At 40.6% G+C, this 27,624-nt stretch overlaps 1 protein-coding gene across 7 annotated transcripts in view; it reads right to left on the bottom strand.

Moving 5' to 3' along the window:
- Positions 1–871: 871 nt before the first annotated feature.
- The window catches only part of Nol4 (nucleolar protein 4), a 352,979-nt gene continuing 326,226 nt past the window's right edge, over positions 872–27,624 (bottom strand). For 5 of the 7 annotated variants that reach the window (XM_055625544.1, XM_055625538.1, XM_055625539.1 and 2 more), the window contains one exon: positions 873–2,829. In XM_055625544.1, coding sequence (XP_055481519.1) covers positions 2,636–2,829 — 194 coding nt within the window. In that variant the 3' untranslated portion in view covers positions 873–2,635. Of the gene's footprint in view, positions 2,830–27,624 lie in introns of all 7 variants that reach the window. The other 2 variants (XM_055625541.1, XM_055625542.1) reach the window with 1 other exon arrangement.

The following is a 27,624-nucleotide window of genomic DNA, read 5'->3' as shown; positions in this document are numbered from 1 at the left end:
AGACACTGAGCATCTGAGTCCTTTGTGAGCGGCCGTAGAGTGATAATGGCAGGTAAGTCAGACAAAACCAAGTGTGACCTACTTGAGCTCAGACTGCACTTGAGGCCGTATTCCATGACCGTTATGGAGAATGTTTCATGTTCATACCAAACCTGAGCCTGAGTTCTGATTCCTGAACCAAGAGGCAGGTCGCACTGTTTACATACTATGTCACAGGAAGTCTTCCTTAGCTACTCCCCACCGTGTGCTTTGAGACAGGATCTCTCACTAAACCTGGAGATGGCCAATCAGCTAGATTGGCTGGTTAGCACACCCAGAAAAAAGATTCTTAGCATTTGTGGCCATGCCAGGGTTTTCATGTTGGTGTTAGGAATTTGAACTCGTGTCTTCATGCTTACAGAGCACACACTTTACACACTGAGCTGCCCGCCTGAACCCTGCAATGGTCAAGACGGCTTAAGAAAGTCAGGTCATATTTGAAGAAAAATGAAGAATAAAGTTTAAAAAAAATCGATCTTTTGAGTAGATAACGAACAATCTTTACAGTAGCCTGTTCTTTCTGATTCCATTCACATCTCTGAATACAGTTTTCAGTATTCTGAGTGGGTCAGGTTTGAGCTATTTAGGGAAAAAACAAAATATTGTTTTCAAAATGTATGCAGAAGACTACATTGAATATTTTAAACAGAACTGATCAAAATTAAGCACTAGAATCTGTAAGCAGGTAGGGATGTGTTCCAGGGTTGGAGTACTTGCCGGACATATGCAAAACTCCAGGTTTGACCCCCAGCACCACAAAAAGACAAAACAAAGCTGTACCTTTTCAGAGCCATTGTTTTAACACAGAAATCTGTTTATTAAACCAAACAAAAACAGAGAAAGTTATACCAGCCCTCAATTTTTTAAAATTTTCATTAAATAAGCAAACTCTAAATTCACACCTTTAAAAGATGTTTGTGCGTCTATGTATTTCCAAAATACTCAGATTTCAATAAGATTTTCACATTATAGTCACCAACAGTATCACAAAACTTTTTTTTGTATTTTTTTTGTTTTTGTTTTTGCTTTTTTTGTTTACGTAACTGTAAGGAACAATAATTCTAGAAACACTAGAAGAAAAAAAGCATAGCAATGTCCACAGTTACAAGAAAAAGTGCACATTACCCGGTCACAATCACAGTCAGTACTTGAAAAAACTATATGTAACAAGTAGATAAAGAACACCACTGATGCCTTCAACTCAGTGTCAGAAACCGAATAACAGGTTTTACATAAAATAAGGCAAATTCAAGAATGCACGAAGCATTTGTAATTCAACAGAAAGGAAAATAGTACAAGCGTGAACTAAAGCACTTCTTAAATATTTAAAAAATAGGCTTGCTTCGGTGTACAGGAAACACCGCTCAGAGTGTGTCTAACACAAAAGTGAAGAAAAGGGCAGGGCACGGGGGGCGGGGGCAGGATAGGAGGGGAGCGTTCATTGCGAACAGACAGCTCTATCTGCTAAGAGTTCTCCATTTTAGCCAAAAAGAAAAAGGAAAAAGAAAAAAAAAAATCTAAATCATACAAATCGTATCTGGAGACATAACAGCCTTTTCTGGAAACTTAGAAATGAAAAGTACACGCAAGAGTGCAAAGTTTAAGATTGTCACTAGCAACCTCACAACACATTCAATCACCTACGTCCAGCTGTTCTGGACTGTGGCTTGTGGGAGGGCAGCACAGCCAGGGGCCGGCAGCTCTAAGGAGAGCACGGCGTGCTGGGTTTGTTTTGTTTTCAGTACGTCTCTTTGTAACGTCTAGAAAATTCTGCGATGAGAAACTGCCGCGGTGAGCTGCCGAGTGGCGGGGTGTTCTGAAACCGGCACAGGTACAGAGATGCAGGCGTCTCTTGGAAGTAGCTCCTGACGGGACGGCTTAACGAAAGTAGGCAAAGGGTTTTCCAGCATTGAGTGTTGTTTTTGTTTTTTTGTTTTTTCTGTTTGTAGAAAGAATTTGAAAAGAGGAGAAGGCAAAAGGGATGTGGGAAGGGTACTTACAGTAGTTTCTCAAAAAACAGTTTTCTTTTAGGACCTATGAAAAATTTACCAAAGTAAAAATGACCGTTTTTGAATGAAAAACAAGTTTTCTTTTATAAAAATTACATTTTTTTTCCTTTTAAAATACAAGATCCTTTTTTCATTGTTGTCATATCCCGTAGCAACAAGAAATTTGGCTTTTTCTAGTTTTTTTTTTTTTTTTCCAGATACTTCACCTTTCAGTCCAATGAGTCAGTAGAAAATTCCACTAATATTTCAGTTGGATCTTGAGCTATTTTTTTTTAATCTACCACAAGCTTCTTCATTTTTATCCTTGAATTAAGAGAACACAGCCTTGTGTATTTTTTTTTTGAAAAAAATTGCTTATGATATTTATGCTGACACGCTAAAACAAAAAGCAAGAGGCTGGGCACATTTGAGCATCTCAAGCACTTCAAGGTCAGAGTTCCTTTGAAGTTCCTTGACACACCAGAATATAGATCAAGGACAACGTGGCACGATGGAAGTGTTTCTCTTAAAAGACTGTGCAGCACGACCAGGATAATCAATGTGGAAACTGGAAATCCGGAACTCAGCGAGCACGGACGTCGTCTGCCTCAGTTCTGCTGCAAAATGAGATTTTCCAGTTCATCCGCGGAGCGCAGGAGGAACGCCGCGGATTCTCGATACCCCGCGACAAGCTGTCTCACCGCGTTGATTTCCGTCGGACTCAGCTGAGGTCTGGAGTTGGAACTGCCGGAGGATCCCGAGCCGGTCGCCAGCTGCCTCTTCATGCTGAGATCTGTGGGTCCTAGACAAAAAGAACCAGCAAAGTAAGACGGGAGCAGTATTCGTTCTAACATCTCACATGTGAGCGCCCATCAAATTACGACTGAATTTATCCATGAGTGCTTTCGCGAGGAACCCGTGGCCTCTGTCATCAAACGCATCTGCTCTCTGAATCCAGAGTAGTGCGATGTGACATGAGTGTTTAAGGATTTTTATTTTATTTTCCAGGTATCTTGGGCAGCCTCCAGCCGTCACTTCTTGTTATAGGGAAGAATCAGGCTCTTTGAACACCGGCTCTTGGGCTCTTGGCAGAATTCAGTTTTCGGTCTATCTCCCACATGTTGCGGAAGCTTCCGTGACCCGGTCCTAAAGTTTCATTTGCTGCATTTACTAACAAAGGCCACACATTCCCATCAGTTCGGAATTTTAATTACCTCCTTGAAAAAAAATTTAAATGTATATGTTAATATTTTTATATATATTAAAACTTATTCTTTGAGAATGTCACGTGTTTCATGAGATATGTTTTCATCACTCCCACTCCCCCATTCCTGCCCTTCCAACTCCTTCCACATCTCCTTCAAAGTCTCCCTCCCAACCTTATTTCCTTTTGTAAAAAGCCCACTGAGCACAGTCAGCGCCGCCTGCGTGAGCATGGGGTAAAGCCGACCATTGTAGCCTGAACTATCTACAGAGCCCTGGTACCTCAGGTTACCCCGAGCTTCTCAGCAAAGGGTGGGGCTTCCTTCCCCTATCCTTGCTGACATTTTGACTGGCTTGCTACCGTGCAGGTCTCCTGTAGATAATTTTTCCACTTGACACAACCATGAATCATCAGGTATCCCTCAATGAGGGATTGTTTGGATCAGGATGGCCCGTGGGTGGGTAAATTTGCTTTATCTTGATGACCGGGGGCAGGAGTGGGGGGCACCGATTCATAGGCAGGGCCCTGGACTGTGGAAGAATAGAGAAAGAGAGATGAATACAGATAAACACGCAGAGTTGTTCCATCATCTCTGCTTCTTGGCCGTGGATGTGACTAGATGCTTCAAATTCCTGATGCCTGCAGCTCCCAAGGACAGTGAACAGTGGTCTGAAACCGTGAGCTCAGATAAACCCCTTCTCCTCTACATGACTCTGTTGGCATCTTTACCACAGCAACATGTAAAGAGACTATGAGACTCTCTTAAGAAACAGATGCTGGGGCTGAGGGACTTCTGCACCTTTTTTAGAGTAGACAAAGTTCAAACTGCATGTTCAAGACTTGCTTTAATTTTTCTTTCTTTTCCTTCCTTCCTTCTTTTCTCTCTTTTAAGGAGTTGGTTGAGACCTCTCTTTCTCATTATATTCAGGTAATATTTACTACCGGGTGGATTAGCTTTGTAACAGGGTCGACTGAAGTTGTCTTTGGAATGAAGCGAGGAAGCAGTTCTCGCTCTGGCCCTTCAGAGAAGCTAGGTGTTGGCAGCACAGCTCTGTCTTACTAAGCTGCATCTGTTCGGACACAACACAGTCAGGCGCCCCCAGTATTTCTTCATATGTTTAGGCCAGTCTGGTGGTTCTGATTTTGCACAACATTTAACTTTGTACTGAAATATAATTCAAAGTTGTTAAAGACCTTGAGTTCAGACATTAGCATGAAGAAGAAAGTCCATCATTAAATGTTTGTTTTTGTGATTCAGCAAACATTTATTAAGATCACAAAATTTGGAGGGAATTTCTAAATTTAGAAGTAATTGAACAAAGTATTGCTAAGCATAGAAGCACAGCAGTCAAGATGCCAACGATTCTGCAACATGAAAGTGTTTTAACAGACCCTAAATAGGTGTAAGAATTCAGAAAAGGGCATTCCGTTTGTGAGCTAAGTCAAGGGATACCATTTTCCTACGAGTTCTTCCTGAGGCATGAGGGAGACAGGTCGATACCCGGCCTCTCTGCCATCCTCCCCGAAGGAGGCAGAAGTCTCTTGAGAGGAAAACAGTTTCACTTGAAATTTAATTAGAGCAGACATAAGATCCACACAAGGAACTCTGACATCTGAGAGAACCATACTTCTACTTCTGACATGGCCTTTCCACGCTTTGATTTTTTCAGGTCGGGTTTATCTTCCATTTAGCCTGCTATTTACAAACTCATGTTATCGACATGGCAAGCTGAGAGAGGCATGGGATGTCACATTTGTGGAAAGGAGTCACTGAACCTGCACTCAAACAAAGGATTAACAGTGTCTGCTCTGCCTGCAAAGTTCTGAGTAAACTTTTTCCTTTTATTGAAAATAGATTTACTTTTCAAGTAACGTATCTTGAAGATGGCTTCCCCTCCTCCTACCTCTCCCAGTCTCTTTTCTCCCATGCAAATCAGCATAGTGGCATAGGAAGAGCTCTGGATTGCAGGTGGACACTCTTCTAACCTGATTTTAGAAGCCCAGTACTCATACCAAAGAGAGCTGAGAGTTGGAAGGATCCTCCCCTCAATCACATAGATGTCTCGGGTTTGGGCCTGATTACCTCATTCTATTAGAAGGCGGAATGCTTTATTTGACTTTTCTTGAAGCTGAATTGCTGAACCCTACTCTGGAATTGAGACAAGGTTAAACAGGAGCTCTAGTTGTCTTTGGCATAAAAGAACCTCACATAAACATTACAGTTTAAAACTTACTTAGCATTTACCTTTGGCTTGAAATTCTTGTGTTTTTTTAAAATTTTTTTTTATCAAGACATTTCGATTGTTGCAGTTTTGTGTTATGTTGAGATCAAGTCTCATGTAGCCCAGGGTGGTCTTGAACTTACAATATAGCAAAGGATGACATCAAATTTCTGATCCTCCTTCCTTCCCCTCCCATGTGCTGGGGTTTCCAAGTAAGAACCACCAGGTCCTATTTGGCTTAAAATTGTAAGCATCTTAACCTAGTGAAGACTTAGTTTGTTCTGTGTTAATTAGCGTATGCAAAGTTGAGATAAGGTTCATAATCTCTACACCCTCATTAGCCACACCACCCTTCAAACTATAAAAAACACTTTTTTCACATCTTTAATGTTATAGGGGCAAGGAAACAAAAGATATAATAGATATTCGTTCAGTGAGCCCTCCCACAGCCCTTGTCCAGTGTCAGCACCTTTCTCTGAGGCCTGCCTCAGAGATTCAATGCTGTGCTTGACTGATTCAGCTTGACTCAAAACACAACTATCATACATTTAGGACTTATGTCCATTACAAAGTAAGGGTTCAAATTTGATGAATATGTAGAACTTAATAAAGTATAGAAAATTACTTTTGAAGACAAAACCCCGAAGAATATGGTTATAGATGAGCCAGGCCAGTGAATCAGAAGGAACAAACACAATGACCGAAAAGATGATTAAAGAGAAAATGGCTTCAGTAACAAATTAAGTCTAATATATACAAAACTTCATAAGGCCACATTTGTTTATCATTGTGTTGGTCAAAGTGATACAGACTTATTGATTATGATGATTATTAAAAGTTGAATCAAAAGTTATTCATGTATCATGTTAACCTATATTTTTTTAGAAAGTTAAGTCTCATATGCCAAAAATAGAACCATGATTCATTTTTTTAAGGTCTGAGTAATTGAGTAATAAATAAATGTCAATTTATGATTCTTAGTATGTAAATAAAAGTATACATTCATAATTACTCATTTTCATTTCTAAAATTAATCAGTTGGCTGTTTACTTCCAGTTTATGGTACATTTTTGTTTATTGTTTTAAGCTGCTTTATTTTGTAATTGTGTTTTAGTGTTATTTTCCTTCAGATAATGTTGCAGTTACTAAGACACCATTTTCAAAAATGTGTGTTTAGCAATGAGAACTGTATTTTTGATGATCATGGTAACTACTTTTAAGTGTTGAAAAATTATAGTGAGGTGGGTGGAGAGATTGCTCTTTCAGAGGACCTAGATTAAATTCCCAGCACCCACATAGTGGCTTACAGCCATCTTTAACTCTAGTTATAGGGTATCCAATATCTTCTTCTGGTCTTCACAGATATCAGGCCTACATGTGGTACACATGCATGCAGGCAAAACACCTATACATATAAGATAGATAGATAGATAGATAGATAGATAGATAGATAGATAGATAGATAGATAGGTAGATAGGTAGGTAGGTAGGTAGATAGCTAAAGTGACATGGTTGGGAGATGGTTCAACCACTAAAATGCCTGCTATGCGGGCATTAGGATAAGAGTTCAGATACCTGACACATACCACAAAAGGCTGCACCAGAGGGTAGACACCTGAAAATCCAGTGTTGTGGAGGTGAGGACTCGTAAAGCCCTGGGGACTGCTCATCAGCCAGCCTAGCCTATGTAGTGAGCTGCAGGCCAGTGAGGCTTTGTCCTAAGGGAAAGGTAGACACAGTTCTAGAAGAACACTTGTACTGGGTAGTTGTATGCCAGCTTGAATCAAGCTAGAGTCAGAAGAGAGGAAAGGCCTCAACTGAGAAAATGCCTCCCTAAGATTCAGCAAGGCATTTTTTTTTTTTTTGGATTGGTGATCAATGTGGGAGAGCCCAGCCCACTGTGAGTGGTGCCATCTTTGGGCTGGTGGGTACTCTAAGAACCCACGAGCATGGCTCTAAGCAAGTCACGAGGAGCAAGCTTGTAGGTAATATTCATTCGTGGTCTCTGCATCAGTTCTTGGCTCCAACTTTCTACCCTACTTGAGTCCCTGTCCTGACTTCCTTTGATGATGAACGGTGATGTAGAAGCATAAGCTGAATATAGCTTTCCTATCCATGTTGCTTTGGTCATGGTGCTTCATCCTAGAAACGATCATTCTTACGAAGACGACACCTGAGATTGTCTCCTGAAATACGCACAGACATATCCCACTTTCACACCCCCTGTAATGCATACCCCACCCTTACACAGATTCTATTCCTGATGTAATTTTACAGAACGAAGATGCTTTAATTGGTGATGATTCAGTTTAAGGATGACAGTGTCGCAATGACATGTGAATGAGTAGGCTGCTTCCCACGATGCTCTCACTATTATCTTAATGAATGGGTGTGTGCCATTTCTCTCAATACAAGTTAAAAATCTGTCCAAACAGCTCTCTGTGCTTCTCATATATTAACTGATACCATATTAGATTGTGTTGAGTTAATTCTTTCTAGGCTTTGAAATTGGTCTTGGGAACACTTAATCCATGTGTACTAATAGACACCAGTTCTTCTGTCTCTTCAACCTCATCAGTTCCCTGAATATACGTAGAATAAGCAACGGGGACATAGCAGAAGCATCCTAAGTCCTCAAAAGACAAAGAAAGCTACTTGTAATCAGGTGTTTTGAGTGACAACTGATATAGTCAGGATCATATTTTCCACATCCCTACAGAACTTCTCATTCCCGTATCTCAATAGTTTCCAATGATTTCTTAGTTGTAGACATGACTTCTGCTATTGAAGTCAAATACAATAATCTCATGTAAGTGACGTGCCTTTGATTGTTGTTTAGCAAAGTGTTTGGATGCTAACTTTGTCTACAAATCAAGTGTCTTTTTTGTTTTGAGGAGATCAGAAGTTTGATAGATATATTCATTGATGTTGATTTGGTACCTTGCTGTTCAAAGGTCTAATATATATATAAATAAATAAATATATATATATATATATATATATATATATATATATATATATATTTAGCTACAATTGCTAACAAATATAAAGCATCTACCACAGTGCTGGCCCACCCCATACATCTCATAAAGGACCTTTCTTTCACCCAATAACTGAGCATTTGACAATGGTAAACAATTCCTAAACCACCACACTAATACAGTACCATATTCAACAGCCAATGGGCTTCATTTATATTCAGAAATATAGCAGCACTGAAATTGGAGATGAAATATTCCTTCTTGATAGGATCATTATAACATCCTAAAATGAGCTGGGTACCCTCTCTGTCCCCTTACCCACTCCACTTTGTATTTGTCCACCTAAAGGCCAAGCTTATCCAGTCCTGTTGGTTTTGATAAAATTATGTGCAAACTGCTGCGTTCTGATACCTTGAATAAGAAAGTGTTTGTAATACTCATTTTGCTCGATGCTTCTTCAGGTTCATTTTGAAAATCTATTTCTAGTAGAGTTAATACTTGTAAGATAGGATCTTCCTCTGAATGGCCTGAGTACACTCTCTAGTATCCTTTCATTGCTGTTTTATTATCTTTCTATTCCCTCCTCTCTTGATTTGTTTTCACAGATGGATTTTATTTTTATTTTTTATAATATTTTTATTATTATTAATTACATTTTATTCATTTTGTACCCCCCCATAAGCCCCTCCCTTCTCCCCTCCCGATCCCACCCTTCCTCCCCTTTCTGCATGCATGCCCCTCCCCAAGTCCACTGATAGGGGAGGTCCTCCTCTCCTTCTTTCTGATCTTAGTCTATCAGTTCTCATCAGAAGTGGCTGCATTGTCATCTTCTGTGGCCTGGTAAGGCTGCTCCCTCCTCAGGGGGAGGTGATCAAAGAGCAGGCCAATCAGATTATGTCAGAGGCAGTCCCTCTTCCCATTACTGTGTAACCCACTTGGTAACTGAACTGCCATGGGCTACACACAGATGGATTTTAAATACTTTCAAATATTCAGTCTTTTAAAATTTTCTTGGTCTATTGCTTGTTTCTATTTGCAGTAATTTCCAGAATTATTTCCTTTTATTTTAGCATTTTCTTTGTTTCTAACTTGGGTTAAATAATTATATCAAATAAATGATAAAGAGATGGGAATACTCATGACCTTGATCTGATCGCTATATACTGCATGCAATGTTTTACAGACAGATATGTACAATTACTGTATATTGATAAAAATTTTGGGCCAGCAAGATGGCTCAGAGAATATCTCAGTTAGGGTTACTATTGTTATGAGAAAACACCATGATCAAAGCAACTTGGGGAGTAAAGGGTTTCTTTGGTTTATGCTTCCACATGACTGTTGTTTATCATAAAAAAAAAAAAGTCAGGACAGGAACCTGCAGCAGGAACTGATGCATAAAGCATGGAGGAGTGGTGCTTACTGGGCTTTCTCCCCAAGGCTCACTGCTCTCCAAGGCTCACTCAGTTTGCTTTTGCAAAGAAGCCAGGACAAGCAGCCCAGGGGTGGCCCAACCCTCAGTGGACTGTGCACTCCCACATCAATCCCTAATTTTTTTTAAAGTATACTTAGTGAGGTTTGTCAGCAGCCTGATCTTCTGGAAGCATTTTCCCAACTGAGACTCCCTCCTCCTGATGACTCTAGCTTGTGTCCTGTGTATATAAAACTAGCTAGCTGCTTTAGGAGTATAGACTGTAGTATGTTTATCCTATACTATATGGTTAATATCCACTTATGAGTGAGTATATACCATGTGTGTCTTTCTGCTTCTGGGATACCTCACTCAGGATGATCTTTTCTAGTTTCCACTGTATGCCTGCAAATTTCATGATTTCTTTGTGCTTAATAGCTGAGTAGTATTCCATTGTGTAAATGTACCACAATTTCTGTATACATTCCTCTGCTGAGGAACATCTAGATTGTTTCCAAATTCTGGCTCTTATGAATAGAGCTGCTATGAACATGGTTGAGCAAATGTCCTTGTATAGTTGAGCAGAAGACACTAGGGAAGATGCTCAATCCTCATTCAGAAGGACAAATGCCACAGACATCGGAAGCAGGAGAAGACAGGGACCAGTACAGGAGCCTACCACAGAGGGCCTCTGAAAGACTATTCTGATCGAGGTATTGAAGCAGAGGCTGAGATTCATAGCCAAACTTTGGGCAGAGTACAGGGAATCTTATGAAAGAAGGGGGAGATAGAAAGACCTGAAAGGGACAGAAGCTCTAAAAGGAGACCAACAGAGCCAAAAAAAAAAAAAAAAAAAAAAAGAAAAGAAAAGAAAAAGAAAAAACTGAGCCCTCAGGGTCCTGCAGAGACTGATACTCCAACCAAGGACAATGCATGGAGAGGACCTAAAATCCTGGTCCAGATGTAGTCCATAGACTCAGTCTCCAAGTGGGTTCCCTAGTAAGTAGAGCAGGGTCTTTCTCTGACATGAACTCAGTGACAGGCTATCTGATATGGGGGTTGCAGCATTGCCAGGCCATAGAGGAAGACTATACAGCCAGTCCTGATGAGACCTGATAGGCTAGGATCAAATAGAAGGCGAGGAGACCTTCCCCTGTCAGTGGACTGGGGGAGGGGCAAAGGGAGAGAAGGGGGAGGGAGGAGATGAGGGAGGGGGCCATAGAAGGTATACAAATTGAATACATTGTAATAAATTATAATAATAAAAATATTATAATTAAATTATAACTACAAAATAAACAAAAAGAAATTTAAAATAACTAGCTAGCACAACTGACCCCTTGTTACCTTTGCACACACAAACATGTCACTGCTAAGCTACAAGTTTTCTGTGCTGGTTCATCCCTATGACTGTGCACTACTATTGACATCCACACACACAGGATGTAATGAATTTAACAAAACAAAACATCTCTAAAGCATTTAGTTTATCAACTTTTTATTGTTTATAAGCAGGAAATACTAGCCCTGCTCCATTGCACAAATTTATTATTTACTAGTTATCAATGGATAACTGATAACTTCTGAAAGCAATGCTACCAGCATTCCAGAGCTCCTTAGTGGTTGTTATTTATTTAGGTGGCCAATATTAGAATGAATATGCATTATTAGAAAGTTGGAGGTATGTTTCATATAACCATTAAATTTTAATTTACTTCTCACCCATGTTTTTCTCTTCTGTCTCTTAGTTTATGAGAGAAATGTTTTATACTCTTTGGCTATAATCATAGGTGTCTTTTCCCTTTTGTGATTTTGTTAAGTTTTCATTTATTAATTTACCCGTGTATTGCTGGGGGACATGGAATCAGAGAATTATTACTTTATTAACCAGTTCTCTTCATTATTGCAAACTGAGTCATTAATGCCCCAAGTCTTTTGCTCAAAATCAGATTGTTTATTTTTACTACATACAGATAGATAGACTCTTAACTGACAGTTTAACATTTTTCTCCATTGTCTTGATCCATTTGTACTTCAGTTTTGTATGTAAATTCATCTTTTAAAAGTAATAACCTATAACCAGGACCCCAGCTGATACAACTACAACACAACCTAAGGTTTAGAACATTGCACAAGAGAGACAAACTTTATAAAATCAGAGAACCCGGATGTCCTTTTCTAGACTGTGTCTATAGACAGGACATGGGAAGTTGTGCTCAAAATCTCCACAATATGGTCAGCTACACAAGATCAAATAATGTCAATACCAGCTGGCATGCCAGTGTAGGTGGGGACAATTTCACAATGTCCCATCTCTAGATGAAAGGAAGAAAGAAAGAAAGAAAGAAAGAAAGAAAGAAAGAAAGAAAGAAAGAAAGAAAGAAGGAAAGAAAGAAAAGGAAGGAAGGAAGGAAGGAAAGAAGGAAAGGAAGGAAAGAAGGAAGGAAGGAAGGAAGGAAGGAAGGAAGGAAGGAAGGAAGGAAGAAATTATAGGTGACCAGTTGCTATAGAGGGATAGAACTGATTCTCCAGGGACAAGACCCCTGATAATCTTATCTTAAATGGCCAACGCTGAATAGGTGTGCATACAAGCAATGGTAAATAGACTTAGCAGGTCACATACACATGTGTGTTTGCATATGTCAGCCCATAACAGTAATAATTAAAGAAGAGGTCTTGGATTTGAGAATGAGTAGAGAGGGACACAGGACTGAAAAAAGGAAAAGGAAGAGGTGGGAACTCTATAAATACAAGACTCACATGTGACATTCTCAAAATTTTTAAGTAAAAAAAAATTAAACTTAAATAAAAATTCAATTAAAAATAGAAAAAAAAGCCTCCCACACACGAGGGAGGTGGGCAGCAAAAACAGGACATGGGTGATTTTACTTTTTAGAAAAAAAAGGGAAGACAAGAAGTTAGAAGGAGTGAAGAAATAGGGGGTAGGTCTGGGAGAAATTAGAGAGAGGGATGGGGGGTCAAAATGATCAAAGCATATTTTATGAAATTATCAAATAATTAACAAAATGCTGAGTGTAAAATTAAATAAAATGGGTTTATTCTATGTTGTATGTTTATATGAGTGAGTATATACCATGCGTGTCTTTTTGCTTCTGGGACAACTCACTCAGGATGATCCTTTCCAGGTCCCACCATTTACCTGCAAATTTCATGATTTCCTTATTTTTCATTGCTGAGTAATACTCCATTGTATAGATGTACCACACTAAAATCTGTACATCTAAACAAACTAAGCAAAAGAGAGGACCCTAACTAAATTGTTCAATCCCTATCCTGAAAGGCAAAGAGGATGGACATCAGAAGAAAAAGAAAATAAGAAACAACCTCGGGACCTGCTACAGAGGGCCTCTGAAAGCCAGAAGAAAACAGGAAACAACCTTGGAACCTACCACAGAGGGCCTCTGAAAGCCTCTGCAGTATAGACTGTCAAAGCAGATGCTGAGCCTGATGGCCAATTGATGGGCAGAGTGAATGGAATTTTATATAAGAAGTGGGAAATAGTAAGAGCTGGAGGGGACGGGAACTCCACAAGGAGAGCAACAGAACAAGATAATTTGAACACAGGACTATTCGTGGAGATAACCTAGAACCCCTTCACAGATGTAGCCCATGGTAGTTCAGTGTCCAAGTGGGTTACATAGTAATGGGAAGAGGGCCTGCCTCTGACATAATCTGATTGGCCTGCTCTTTGATCACCTCCCCCTGAGGGGGGAGCAGCCTTATCAGGCCACAGTAGAGGACAATGCAGCCACTTTTGATGAGAACTGATAGACTAAGATGAGAAAGGAGAGGAGAACCTCCCCTATCAGTGGACTTGGGGAGTGGCATGCATGCAGAAAGGGGAGGGAGGGTGGGATCGGGAGAGGAGGAAGGAGGGGCTTATGGGGGGATACAAAATGAATAAAGTGTAATTAATAAAAAATTAAAAAAATTAAATAATTAGTTTAAAAGAAGAAAAAAAGTTAAATAAAATGTATGCTCTACCTGTGTTACAGCACTGTGAACTTAAGTAAGTAGCAAATCCATCTGATTATTTTGGACCCACTATGTAATTAACCTCAAAACACTGAAATATCATTTAATGCACATAAATGCTGAGCATACAGCATTCAAGTCAGCAAATGAAGACATGGGTTTGAGTCCTCCTATGTCAGCTTTCCTACTATGTGATCTTGACCAAATTATTCACATTCTCTGAGATTCAGCAGTAAACCATCAACAGACATTGTTTCCTTTGTTTGTTCTATTTAAACACTATTTTTGTCAGTCTTGATCCTTTTATATCCCCTTCTTCCATAAGACTACCTGTGCCCTGTCCAAAGTTTGGCTGTAAGTCTCTGCATTGCTTTGATTCAATCTCCTGCTGGGTAGAGTCCTTTAGAGGACATCTGTGATAGGCTCCAGTCCTTTTTCCTCTCTTCTACTACTTCCAGTGTCTATCCTATTTTCCCTTTTGAATAAGAATTAAGCCTCTTCTCTGGGGTCCTCCTTGTGGTTTAGCCTCTTTAGTTCTCTAGATTTTAGTATAAGGGCCACACAAGGAGACCAACAAAGCCAAACAAAAGGAACAAACAAAAAAACCCAGGACCCAGGGGGTCCTACAGAGACTGATGCATCAACCAAAGACCATGCATAGAGAGGATCTAGACCCCCTGCTCAGATATAGGCTCAGTCTCCATGAGGGTTCCCTAGTAAGAGGAGAAGAGACAGTCTCTGACATGAACTTGGTTGCCTGCTCCTTGATCACTTCTCCCTGGTGAGGCGACCTAGCCAGTCCACAGAGGCAGAGGATCCACAAAGTGCTGATGGGACCTTTTAGGCTAGGGTCAGACTGTAGGGGAGAAGGACTAGGGAAGAGGGATAGGGGAGGAAGAGGGAGGAGTGAAGGACCAGGAGGAGATGAGGGAGGGGGCTACAAGTGGTATACAAAATGAATAAATTGTAAATAATAGTAATAATAATAAATATATTAAAAACACTGTTCTTTATTTGTCCTGATAAAGCAAGAAAAATAGAATTAAATTATTTGTATTAAGTGGCCTAATAAGTGAGGTTATATGTGAGAGTGTTTGTGTGTGTGTGTGTGTGTGTGTGTGTGTGTGTGTGTGTGTGTGTGTGAGTGTGTGTAACCTGGAGAAGAACCTTGAGTATCCTTCCTCAGAAGCTGTCTGCCTGTGTTTTGAGAGTTTCTCTCTGGCCTTGGGCTTATTTAGACTAGGCTGACTAGCTAATAATCCTCTTCTCTCCACCTCCCCAGCTCATCCACTGTAAGTGCATGCCACTACTCCTATGTTATTTTTAATGTGGGTGTGGGGAGTTAGAGTTAGGTCCTCATGCGTGCATGACAAATGCTATACCAACCGAGCCCTTTCTACAGCCATATGAGTTTAGGTTCTTAACAAGAATATAACTTTTACTCAAATTTTTAGTTATAATGTAGAATTAAGAGTATTTATATTAACATTATTAAAGCTTAGGGATATATTTAAGTTGGTATGGTTCACTGTGTTATAGATCTTCATAAATACAAGTTATACATACACACGTGCGTGTGGTGTGTTTGTGTGCGTATGTATATGTGCATGCTGTGTGCTCCTCTACGTGTGCATATATGACTAGTAGAGCGTTGATTGTTACATGCAATTTGGAGGCTAGGAACCCTCAAGATCTGCCAGCCAGCGGTCTGGATCCTCAAGTAAAGACGGTGGTGAAGCTGTGGCCCGACCTGTAGCAGGGCTGATCCTGTACCGCTTAGCTGCAGATGTGCAGGCGCAGGCCCTGTGAGAGCAAAGGTTTCAGTCTGAGTTCTGAGGACAGAGAGCTCCAGCACTGGAGTTTAGTCAGTCGCGGGCAGGAGAAGGTCTCTCTTTTCAATCATTTGGCTCTGTTTGAGTGAGGTCTTCAGCTGGTTGGACGTTTCCCGCCCCATAAATACTAAAATGTCTGTACACCCCATGACTAAGTCAAATGGATATAAATATATTAATAGTTACATTTCAAAGTTTATTGAAGAGTTCACCTCTAAAGGACTGGTAGTCTCAGTCACCTTTACAATTTTGAGATACTTATCTTGAGATAATTACTTTGAGATAATTATCAAAGGGGTTGTATTCCTTCTGTATGTTTAATAAAAATATGAATAGTTTTGACTTTTTGTATACGGGTAGTACGAAACCTGTGGGTCATGACCCTCACAGGGGTAGACTATCAGATATCTTACATATTAGATCTTTACATTATGATTCACAGTAGTAACAAAATTACAGTTATGAAGTAGGAATGAGATAATTTTATGATTAGGTGTCACCACACCAAGAAGAAATGTACTGAAGGTCTCAGTATTAGGAAGATTGCTATATACCAAACACACACATTCATCCCCTAGTGATTAGATTTGATAGTTAGTTCTACAGTGCTTTAAAAACTTAAGGAAACTGTAACCAACATAGAAACACTAGAGAATAACCAGGTGACATATATGATAATTATTGTGAATATATTCTTCTAGAATTGAAATTATTAGTAACTGACAAATTGATAATTAATAACTACATTACAATATTGTAGTAATATTAAAAGTTCAACATTGATTCTTAGTTTGGTCACCACTATATTGGAAAACATTTTCAGTAAAAGTTCCTCAAGGTGTGGTAGAGTTGTACATTTGAATTACTGCCTGATTTTGTTGTTTAATTTTTAATTGCATGTATATGCATGTGTGTGTGGCTATGGACACCTAAGTTCAGGCACTTGTGGAGACCAGAAGCGGATGTGATTCCCTGACACTGGAGTTACAGATAATTGTGATCCCCCTGAGGTGAGTACTGAGAACCAAGAACCAGTACTCTGTCAGGGCAATTTGAACTCTTACGGACTGAAACATCTCTCCAACCCTTACTAGCTGGTTTGTGTTTGCTTGTTTGTTTTGTTTGTTTGTTTGTTTGTTTGAGACAGTGTTTCTCTGTGTAGCCCTGGCTGTCTCAGAACTGACATTTTGACTAGGCTGGCCTCAAGTTTATAGAGCTCCTCTGGCTCTGCCTCCTGAGTGCTGGGATTAAAGGCATGAGCCACCACACCTGACCTGTGTGTTGTTCTAAAACACAAAATTACATGCTTTTAACATGGTTCCAATATTCACATCACTATCAATAATGTATAGTTATGTATGACACATCATTTTTATTGAAGTGATTTAAGTCATCATCAAAATGCAATATCAGGAGGTGACAGTCATAGAGGTCATTTCACATAGTCTAACATACTCATAGGATCCCATAAGTTTCATATCCATGGTATAGGACAACATAACATGGGACTTTTAGTGTCACCTTCATATTCTGACAACCTTCAGCAATCATCGTGTACTTTATTTTTTGTTAAGGAAGACTTGGAAAGTGTAAGCAAATATTTTAAGACGAGGCTGAGATGATTCGTAGCAAGTGTCGCCTCGGTCACGGTAACACTGGTTGCCTTGGAAATGGACATAAAATAGGGCTACTTCTGGAATATTTTTGTTGTTTCCAAATTCAAACGATTTAAGGATTAGAAGAGAAAAACAAACATTAACTTCATGAGGGAAAGAAAGAACAGGAATCTAGTGAGCAAGACTATCCTTAAGTGAGTCATCACACTGAAATTAAGGTCAGCACGCCTGGCTCTTCCCGCACACTCAAAAAGAACATTCGTGTTGAACCTACAATTATCAAGACCTATGAAAGGAACAGGATTCATGCAGAATAGGGTATTTATGCCAGAAAAAGTTTCTCGCTTTGTGTGTGTGTGTGTCATGGTCAGAGGACAACATCGGGTGTGGGCGCTTGCCTTCTGTCTTGTTTGAGACAGGGTCTCCTGTTGATGCTGTGTGTTCCAGGCTAGCTTTTCCATCACCTTCCTGGGATTCTCCTGTCTCCATCTTGTTGTAGGGATGCTGGAATTTCAGGTGCACTGCACACTTAGACGTTTTTCCAGCCCTGAGAAGCTACTTTTATCCCATTTGTCAGTATGGCTCAGAAGTAAACTATAAAGATTTAAGGCCCATAAAATTTTAAATAGAGGTTCCTGGAGCTGGAGTGTATATGCTTGCCTTCTCTCCACGACTGCTTATCAAATATTCACTTCCCGTCATCAAATATCAAGAGATCTGAAAGTGAGGAAGAATTGTTTTTACGAGCCTATACAAAGCTTAGGAAAAGCTGGAGATAGAGTTGACAGATTTCCTTTACGGTTAGTGCCCTTTCTTCAGTTTTTCACCTTTGTTATTAAATGGCTTAGAAAGCCAATTAATATTTTAAAAGAAATGGAAAAATCATGGGAGCAAAGCATAGCGGAACAGAGCTTTGGAAGAGATGTAGGTCACAGAGGAGGAGACTATTACAAAGGAACAATGTAAGCTTGCTTGGAACATAAACATAGGATGAGCTTCCTCACCCTTTTGGACAAACTTTGTTCATGAATACTTTTTTTTAGAACAAATGTTTTATAATATGTAACCATCCTTGTGATCATTATATAGTAGAACATAGTCTTAGGGTTGCTTCCATAAGCTTTCTCTTCATGTTATTTAGGTACAAGACAATTAAAGAAGAATACAGACTACTACACTGCTAGACATTTTAAAAATTTTCATTATTTTATGTATGTGAATGCTTTGTATGCATGTATATGCCCAATGCCCATGGAGGTCACGAGAAGGCATTGGATCCTGGAACCGGGATTACAAATACTTGTGAACCATCATGTAGGTGCTAGTAATTGGACCCGGTCCTCTGCAGAAGCAGCAAGTATTCTGTGCCCCTGAGCCATCTGTCCACACATTTACTTTTGTGATCAATTGAGTCTGAGTGAGTGGCCCACGCACGTAGGAAAGCAAACTTCATGGACTAGGATGATTCGAGTATAGGTGCATGTTTCTACCAGTCTGGTCACTGGGCACAGAGGCCGTTCAGGAAAGCAATCTATATGTCAGTCAAGAGCCAAATGTCACTGAAAACTACCATGTGACTTGAAATAGCCAAAATATAACACCAGCACCGTAATTAACAGTTTAACAGAAGGTAAGGCATTGGTGCTCAGCCATCTCGGAGGGATTCAAGAAGACACAGAGCTCTAGTGACAGGAAGTTAGTGGGCTGCAGCCTCTGCTGGGAGGTCTTCCCATAGCCACACTAGGACTGAAGGATGACGGTCCATACAGAAGGCAACAGTACTGACACACTGGAGCAGGAGAACATGCTAAACTGCCCCGTGACCTCTGACCCCCACTCCCTCATCCTCAAGCTTCTTATGGAGTGCCAGAAGCTAGAGAGAGGTGAAATTGAACTAGTTTGTAGAAATAGATCCCCAGAGAATATGACAACATTCAAAGGGCACTTTGCAAAAAAAAAAAAAAAAAAAAAAAAAAAAAAAGCCCACAGCAGGCTTAATGTCACCCAAAGGGTCCTCATATTTACCAGCAGGCTCAAGAAAGCAGCCACAGAGCACCAAGGGGGTCTTCCTTCAACCCTCTCCTGCACTACACAGCACAGAATCCTCAAGGGGACATTAAAAGCACACAAAATCCATCTTTCTGCACAGTGGTAGAGATGAAGCTCTGAGTGAAGAGCTGCCGGATGTTGAACTGTAAACCCAATTACACATGCTGCATAGCCCACAGAAGGCCCGGGTCACTCACCTCCCCTGCCAAAGCCTGTACCGGGGTCCTCAGCCTACAGGAAACCCAGTAAAAGCTGTGACAGCTCAGTGGTCGTTTGAAAGAAGCTTCACGAACTCTGCAGATAATTTATATAATTCCTTCGATCTTCTGGCAAATCACTAACATCATGTTCAGTCATTAAAATTTATAGATCAGCATCATCTCTCCCAAACCCCAGCCGTCTCAATGCCAGACTGTCTAAATAATTCAGGGACTCTATTGAATTCCAGGTGATCCCCTTGCTCCCCATGGGAAAGGTGGAAAGAGAATGGACTAACCTGTCAATAGTGTCCTTGGGTTTCCAATACCCAGTCAGCCTTCCTTCAGCTAAACAGCGCCTCAAATCGTGGCACAGATGAATTGTCCTAACATTTGAGTCGTTCGTAGTTTTCTAATTTTGAGGTAACTCCAGTTTATGAGAAAGGTTTTTAACATGTATGCCACATTAGGAATTATCTCCTCTTGGAGCTACTGATGGGCATTTACTCAGAACTTCTGGATGCATGGAAGTTGTTTAAAAGTCAAGCAGCTTGAACTAGAACCACAAATTTCTCTCTTCCTTTCATTTTGCCTGTGTGTATGGAGCGGAGTGTGTACATTATGGTGGGCGCATTGCACAGGCGCTTACGCTCAACCATAACTGTGTATGTAAGTTTTTCCTTTGGCTGATCTCCATATTTTTTGAGACAGAGTCTTTAACTACAAAAGAGATTTGGCAAGCATGATTGACCAATGAGTTTCTGTGATCTTCCTGTCTCTGCACACTCTTCACCCAGAGCTGGGGTTCTAGGTGCACACCAGAGGGTTCTGGAGATCCAAACTCATATTCCTGTGCTTGTACCTGTGCTTCTACCTTACCCACTGAGCCATCTCCCCAGGCTCCAAAAATGGAGCTTTTAAAGAATCAGGCTCGAAGTTTCCTTGTCGACCAAACTTACTTCATTGAGAAAAGAATGCTGCACAAGTCATCAGAGACAGAGTGTCTGCTGTGATTGATGCAGGAAAAGATTTCCGCAGCACCATAACCGCCCAGTGTCAATCTGAGTGGTGACTCAGCACTTTTAAGACAGATCCCTGCGACAGTGGCAACGCCCTTGGTGCCATGCTCTACCCTCCTTCACATCAGCTTTGGCTACTGGACAGTTTAAATGGAGCCTGCTATGTTAAAAGTTCCAAAATCTGAAATTTATTTCAGTCAGTTCATGTCAGTGTAATAGTCAACCTATGGTAAGTAACTGTCATATTGGATTCCACGGAGACAGATAAAACTGAGAGAAAGAAAATATAATAAGGATACAACATGAGTAGTTTGTAGCAGGAAAATGCCCTGATTAAACAATAAAGGGACATACTAGAGAAGTGATTTTACTCAATGCAGACATTTGACTGGGGTGATGGACACAACTGTGTTCCAGCGCCTGGGCAATGTAGACAGAAAGACCAGGACTGTTTCGTGCAGTCATCTGTAAAGAAGTAATGCAGATGCATGGGGAGGCTAGAGAGATGTCTCAGTAGTTAAAAGCCTCAGCTGCTCTTCCAGAGGACCAGGGTGTGGTTGCCAGCACCCACTTAGTGACTCACAACCTTTTGTAAGTCCAGTCAGGCCCAGATGATCCACTTCTGGTCTCCATAGGCACCAGGCATATTTGCGTTATGCAAACATACATGCAGTGCAAATACTCATAAATACAATAACTGAAAAATAATATGCGTGTATTGTGTAAATACACGAGCAACAAGTTGAATCTAGTCGAAAAAATCTAACTAGAATACGTTATGTTTGTGTGTGTGTATATGCAGGTAGGTGTCCACCTGTATATCGTGTGTCTTCATGCATAAGAGGCTGACACTGAATATCTTTGTCATACTGTATGTTTCTGAGGTGAAGTCCCTCACTGAACCTGAGGCTCACGGTTTCTGATTAAGTTACAGAGCAGCTTGGGCCAGATTCCCCTTATCTCTGCTTCTCTGGTGCTGGGACTAGGTTTTCTGGTGTTTTATGTGAGTGCTGGGTCTTCACACTTGGAACTTCATGCTTACCCAGCATACTCTTTACCCACTGAACTACCTCTCTTGCTTTGAAAAAAAAATCACTATGCTTTGACAACCCAACCAGAAGAATCTGAGTTATAATAACTGCAGACTCCCAATTACATAGACGCCAATTTGATCGCATAAGCCACCTTTTTCACATAATAGGTTATCCTGAACATCTTCCCATTATGCAAAGGGCCTACTGATTCACTGTAGGGGATTACACAGCTTCTGTGAATCACTTTCAGACACCACTCTATAACATCATTATCTATCGAGCTTTCTGTGATAGACTTTATGCAATTCTTACACAGTAGGAACATTCAGCTGGTGTGGAGCAGGAGGGGAAGGCTCCTCCCCATGTGTTAGCATGACTTCTTTACATAGGATTGCCAAACTATCATGATTTATTAAGAATATAAGATAAAGCCAAGTGAGCATCCCTAGTCCCTGGATGGTTACTGTTATCATTTTCCTCTGAACTGTAGACTTAAAAGCCAAGCATATTTAAAGGCAGAATTCATGCATTTTGAAATATTTTTGGGAAATACTTGAATTAAAATATTTCTGTTCTTTCAATATTGTAATCTTCAAGGTATGAAGAAAAAGAGTTCAGACATTAATAGGATATCTTCAGAGCAGTAGGCGTGGCTCAGTCAGTAAAAATGCTTGCCTTACAGCAGCAGGTTCTATGTTACAGCCCCAGAATTTACGTGAAGAGCATCAGGTGTGGTAGAATGTGGATATAACCCCAGCACTTGGATGGTAGATACAACTGAGTCCCTGGGGTTTACTAGTCTCCATGCCCACCCTACTTTTTTTTTTTTTTTTTTTTTTTTGGTGAGCTGCAGGTAATTGTGAGAACTCTGATTTAAAAGAAATAAATAAAGGTAGATAGAAGCTGTGGCTGTTTGAATGAGATGTCCCCATATTCTTGGGCGTTTGAAGATTTTGTCCACAGTTGGTGACATTATTGCGTGGACTTAGTAGGTATAATCTAGCTGGAGGCAGTGTGTTCCTGAGATCAGTTTGCGGTTCCAAGAGCTTTGCACCATTCCTGGTTCACTCTGCCTGCTTCCCACCTGCAGTTTTAAGACATACTGTTTCAAATTCCTGCTCCAGCCACCATGTCTGTCTGCCACCATGCTTCCCCATCTCAGGAGTGACGGACTTTTATCCTCCTGGAACTATAAATCCAAATAAAACCTTCTCCTGTGAATTGCCTCTGTCACGGTGTTTTACCACAGCAACTGAAAAATAACTAACACTGAAACAAAAGCATGACACCCTAGTTTGTTGTTTGTTCTCCATGTCCACTTAAACATCTGTACCAACATACACCAACACAGATACAGCTCATACATAGACATACAAAAAGAAAAGAATAAGACAAAAGATGCCCTCAACTTCTACCAGTCCTATGCTTAACTGGGATGAATGACAATGTCCAAAGAGTCTCAGTGTTTCTCTGGTGAAATCTTTTTACATAGGCATTCCCGATTTGTGGATCTATTTAGTGTCCACTGAGTCCAAATATGAACCACTATATTTACTGACACTGGTCATTAGGAAGCCTGGAACAAGTCATCTTTAGTGTCTTCAGGCCATGTTTATTCTTTGTGGTAAATGTGTAAAGTAAATGGGTAAAGGTACAGTAAATCTTTATAGTACATTGTGGGAGCATACAGGAAGAAAACCTAGCTGAGACGTGATTGGGAGAAGTAGCACAGGTGTTTCAAGGAACCTAGCAGGAGGCACAAGTCAGGTACAGAGGAGGATTTTTGTACTTAAGATCAGATAGGCAGTGTTGTATAAGTGGAAAGGAAGAAGTCATTTTGCATTATTAACTTAAGTTCTCTTGGGATGGCTAGACCATATGATCTAGTAAAAAATTAGATATAAAATCTGAGGCTCAGAGGGAAAGATTAGAATGTAGACATTTGCAGAAGAAATAGCAACAGTTAATGAGCTTAACCCTGAGCAGTGTGCAGAACAAGACACTTAAAGGCAAAATAGAGGGAGAGAGAGGGGAAATTATATTGCAGCATGAAAAAAAAAACATTTAAGTGGAGGACTAAAAAGCAAGTTTTGGACAGGCAGGAGACAAAGAATGCTATGAGGACACAAGGTGATATGAATGTTCTGTCACAGGTGTCAAGGAAGTGAACATATCAAAGTTCTGATCATCAGGGTCTTCAAATATGCCCATGAAATCAAGAAAAATAAAGGGTAAAAGACTTCTTACATTTGACACTTGCTGAATTAGTGACAAATTAACCTAGCGATTTATACAGCCTGGTAGGGGAGAGCTTGCTTTAGTGGACTGAGGGGAAACAGTTAATGAATTGTGGAGGAGGTAGATGAATATAAAGGGTCCTTTGAATATGTCCAATAAGAACAACTGTGGGGGTTGATGGGTTACTCAAAAGGCAGCAATGAAGATGGAGCAGAGATTGAGGGAAAGGCCAACCAGGTTGAAACGTACCCCATGGGAGAGAGCCACCCCCTGACACTGTTAATGATACTCTGCTATGAATGCAAGCAGGAGCCTAGCATAACTATTTTCTGAGAGGCTTTGTCCAGCAGCTGATAGAAACAGATGCTGAGACCACAGCCACAGCTGAGCTGGAGGAGTCTTGTGGAGGAGTGGGAGGAAGGATTGCGAGAGCTGGAGGGATCAAGAAGACCTATAGAGTCAAATACCTTCGGACCATGGGGACTCACAGATACTGAAGCACCAACCAAAGAGCATGAGTGGGCTGGGCCTGGGACCCCTACACATATGTAGCAGATATGTAGCAGGACCAACATGTGGGTCCCCTAACAATGGGAGAAGAGGCTGTCTCTGACTCTGTTACCTGCCTTTGGATCTCTTTCCCCTGGCTGGACTGCCTTGTTTGGCCTCAGAAGGAGAGGATGAGCTTAGCCCTGCTAAGATTTGATATGCCAGGGTGGGGTAGGAGGAGGGATGAGAGAGGGGGTGTGAGGGTGGGTCTGGGTGGAGAGGAGAGTGAGGGCTGTGATTAGGCTGTAAAGTGATTAAATAAGTTAGTGAAAAAAAAAAGAGAAAAAAAGGTGTGTATGGAGAAATGGACCTTCAGTCTTGTATGGCTGCTGTGACCAGCTCTAGTTAGGCCTGTTCTAAACTCAAAGTCAGGCTTTCATCAAAGAAATATTTAAAGCAGAAATCCCACATATTCATGTCATGACAAAATAAGATGATGAATGCAGAGACTCAGGCAGATTAGAAATCACCATTCAGATGTTAGTTATTAAGTCTCATTATCACCACCATTTCGTCCTGCTAGATTTTGGCCTGTACCTCAGCCTACTTTATATCAGAGTTGAAAAAAAAAAAAAAAAGAGTACGAAAAGTCTGCTCCCCATGGAGAGTGTGGACAGGAAACAGCCAACAACAAATGATGCCTTTTGCACATCATTTCAACTTAAGGGGTCAAACAGGGCACTGCAGCGAGCCTCAATAGCTTTCTGTAGACGGTGCGATATGGGCTCCCTGACAGAACATCCCACCACGTCAGTGGAAGGGATAATGACAAATGACTGGCTTCTTCTTGCTCCTTTCATTTGGTTAATCTGAGTACATTCTCTATACAAATTGTAACTGCTGTCATTTTGATAATACTCCAATTTGAAGATTTGGAGTGTTGGGTGCAGGCCGTTGCCAGCTCTTAACAAATGGTGGGTTGGCTACTGAAGGATTTGAAGGGCACTCTGGCACTGCTCCCAGACAGACTCTTTCCTTGCTGTGAAGGCTCCAATGTAGGCCAGATCTCCCAATTGCTATTATACTCAAAATGAAACAGGAATTTGTAAAAGGCTACTGCAACCATTGTAGACCTACACGCCGATGAATCAGTTGGGCTCTTCCTGTCTTTTGTTTTTCTTTTGACTCATTCTTTTTGTTTTAATTTCTTTTTAAAAAAAATTATTTGTTATTTTATTAATTACAGTTTATGTTTATTCACTTTGTATCCCAGCTGTAGCCCCCTCCCTCATCTCCTTCCAATCCCACCCTCCCTCATCTCCTCCATGCCCCTCCACCAGTCCACTGATAGCGGAAGTCCTCCACCCCTTCCATCTGATCCTAGTCTATTAGTTCTCTTTTTACTTCTTGTATTTTTGTTGCTGTTGTTTTTTGTTTGTTTGTTTTTTGTGCTGGATCAAACCAAGGGAATAATGTATGCTCAACCCATGATTGGCCACTTGCATCTCCAGCCTTCTTTGCTTTTGTATCAGATAAACCACTCATCCCAAGCATCCAAAATACATAAATGACTGTGTCTGTACCTCTTTAATTTTGTCATTACAAACTCTGATTAATATCAGTTTCAACTAAGCACTTAACGAGGCCCTTAAAATAGAACTGACTTTATTCAGAGGAATGGAATCATGCAAAAGATGGAGGTTCTGATTTCTCCTCTATTGAGGAGATTATACCTGAAACACGTAAGCGTTCAATGAGCTAAGCAGTAGAAGAAGGTAGGGTTGAAAGTGTTGACATTTAAACAAAACAAAGACTGTCCTTATTTCTGTTGGGGGTGAGGTCTTCCACAGAGTCCAGAAAAGAGCACTGGGTCTCCTGGAGCTGCCATGACAGGTGGTTGTAAGCCCCCTGAAGTAGGTGCTGGGTCCTCTCAAAGTTCCCACTGCTCTCCACATTTCACAGACCCACATAACCCCAAACCAAAAATTCTCAAGCTTCAACTGCTAGAGTCGCCAGCCACAGCCTATTACGTTGGCATTTGATTCAATGTTAATTTACTGCTACATCTTTTTTATCTCTCAAGATTTATGCATATTCATACAGCATCTCTCTCTCTGTAACTCCAAACATGTTATAGAAGAAACAATAGATAATAAAGTATTAAGCCAACATAATTTACATGTTCACAACTTATGGAGAGAGTCCCCAGGTAAACGAAATCCTGTACCAAATCAATCTAGCAGTGTTTCTTTACTTCAAAACAAACAAACAAACAAACAAACAAACAAACAACACTGAACAAAACCAAGGCAGGTGTAAACAATACCAGTGTTAAAAGAACTCTACATTCTTGAAGAGTGAAAAGCTATTCTGATTCCAGTCATAACATAGAGTTAATCATTCCCCTGGCCACCACCAGGTGCTGAAGGCCTTCTACACAGGAACATTTCTCTGGTGTCAGTGTAAAGGGACTGTTTGTCAAGATTATTTTCTAGCTGTTTTGTTACACAAGGTCCAGAGACACAGCTCAAAAAAAGTCATCTCATTTTTCAAGTTTTTCAAACCATAGTAGGTTAACCCCACTGTGTTTTCTCAGCAACACACAGGTAGTCTCCTCAGGCTTGGGAGCTGCTCTTCTTTGTGATGACCTCAAGTGACCTTTATCTTATCATGCAAAGGTTTAAGGATATAGGAGCTAAATGGTTTCAAATCTACATGTTATTTCCCCCCATAATCCAGCCACTAATTGGCTATGCCTGCTTCTTATTTTATAGCCTTCAAAACCAAAGGTGGAGGGGCGGTATACAACATGAAAATTGATGTCCAAGGCACTGATGGCGGAGAAGAGAAATGAGGGGATCTTTCAGGCCCAGTCTGTTCCCAGACTTCACTAGGTCTGTCCCTGTCCTCTACTCTGATGCCTTGGCTCACATAAGAGGTTGGCAGGAAGAGATTTCACTTAAAAGTCAGTGCCATCCTGGTAGAGAGAGCTTGCTGTTAAAGAGTTGTTGTTAAAGGGTCCCACAGCTCCTTTTGGTCTCTATCACTGCATGAAAGTGAAGGCGTTTAGGGGAAGGAGGAGGAGGAGGAGGAGGAGAATACCAAACAAAGTAGTTCTCAATGTAATATTACCACATTTACACTAAAACCAGGAATTTGTAGAAGTTGCATTCCCACCAGTTATGCAGCTGCACACTTGGCTTCTATTCTAGAACTCTGACATGGCTTTTGAACATCAACGACTGAGGAGTGGAAGCCAAAGTGTGTGTGTGTGTGTGTGTGTGTGTGTGTGTGTGTGTGTGTGTGTGT

This window comes from Psammomys obesus, unplaced genomic scaffold, assembly GCF_907164565.1.
Source record: "Psammomys obesus unplaced genomic scaffold, mPsaObe1.curated_primary_1811, whole genome shotgun sequence".
Lineage (NCBI taxonomy): Eukaryota > Metazoa > Chordata > Mammalia > Rodentia > Muridae > Psammomys > Psammomys obesus.
Note: the sequence above shows the minus strand (reverse complement) of the source record. Positions and strands in the feature narration are given on the sequence as shown.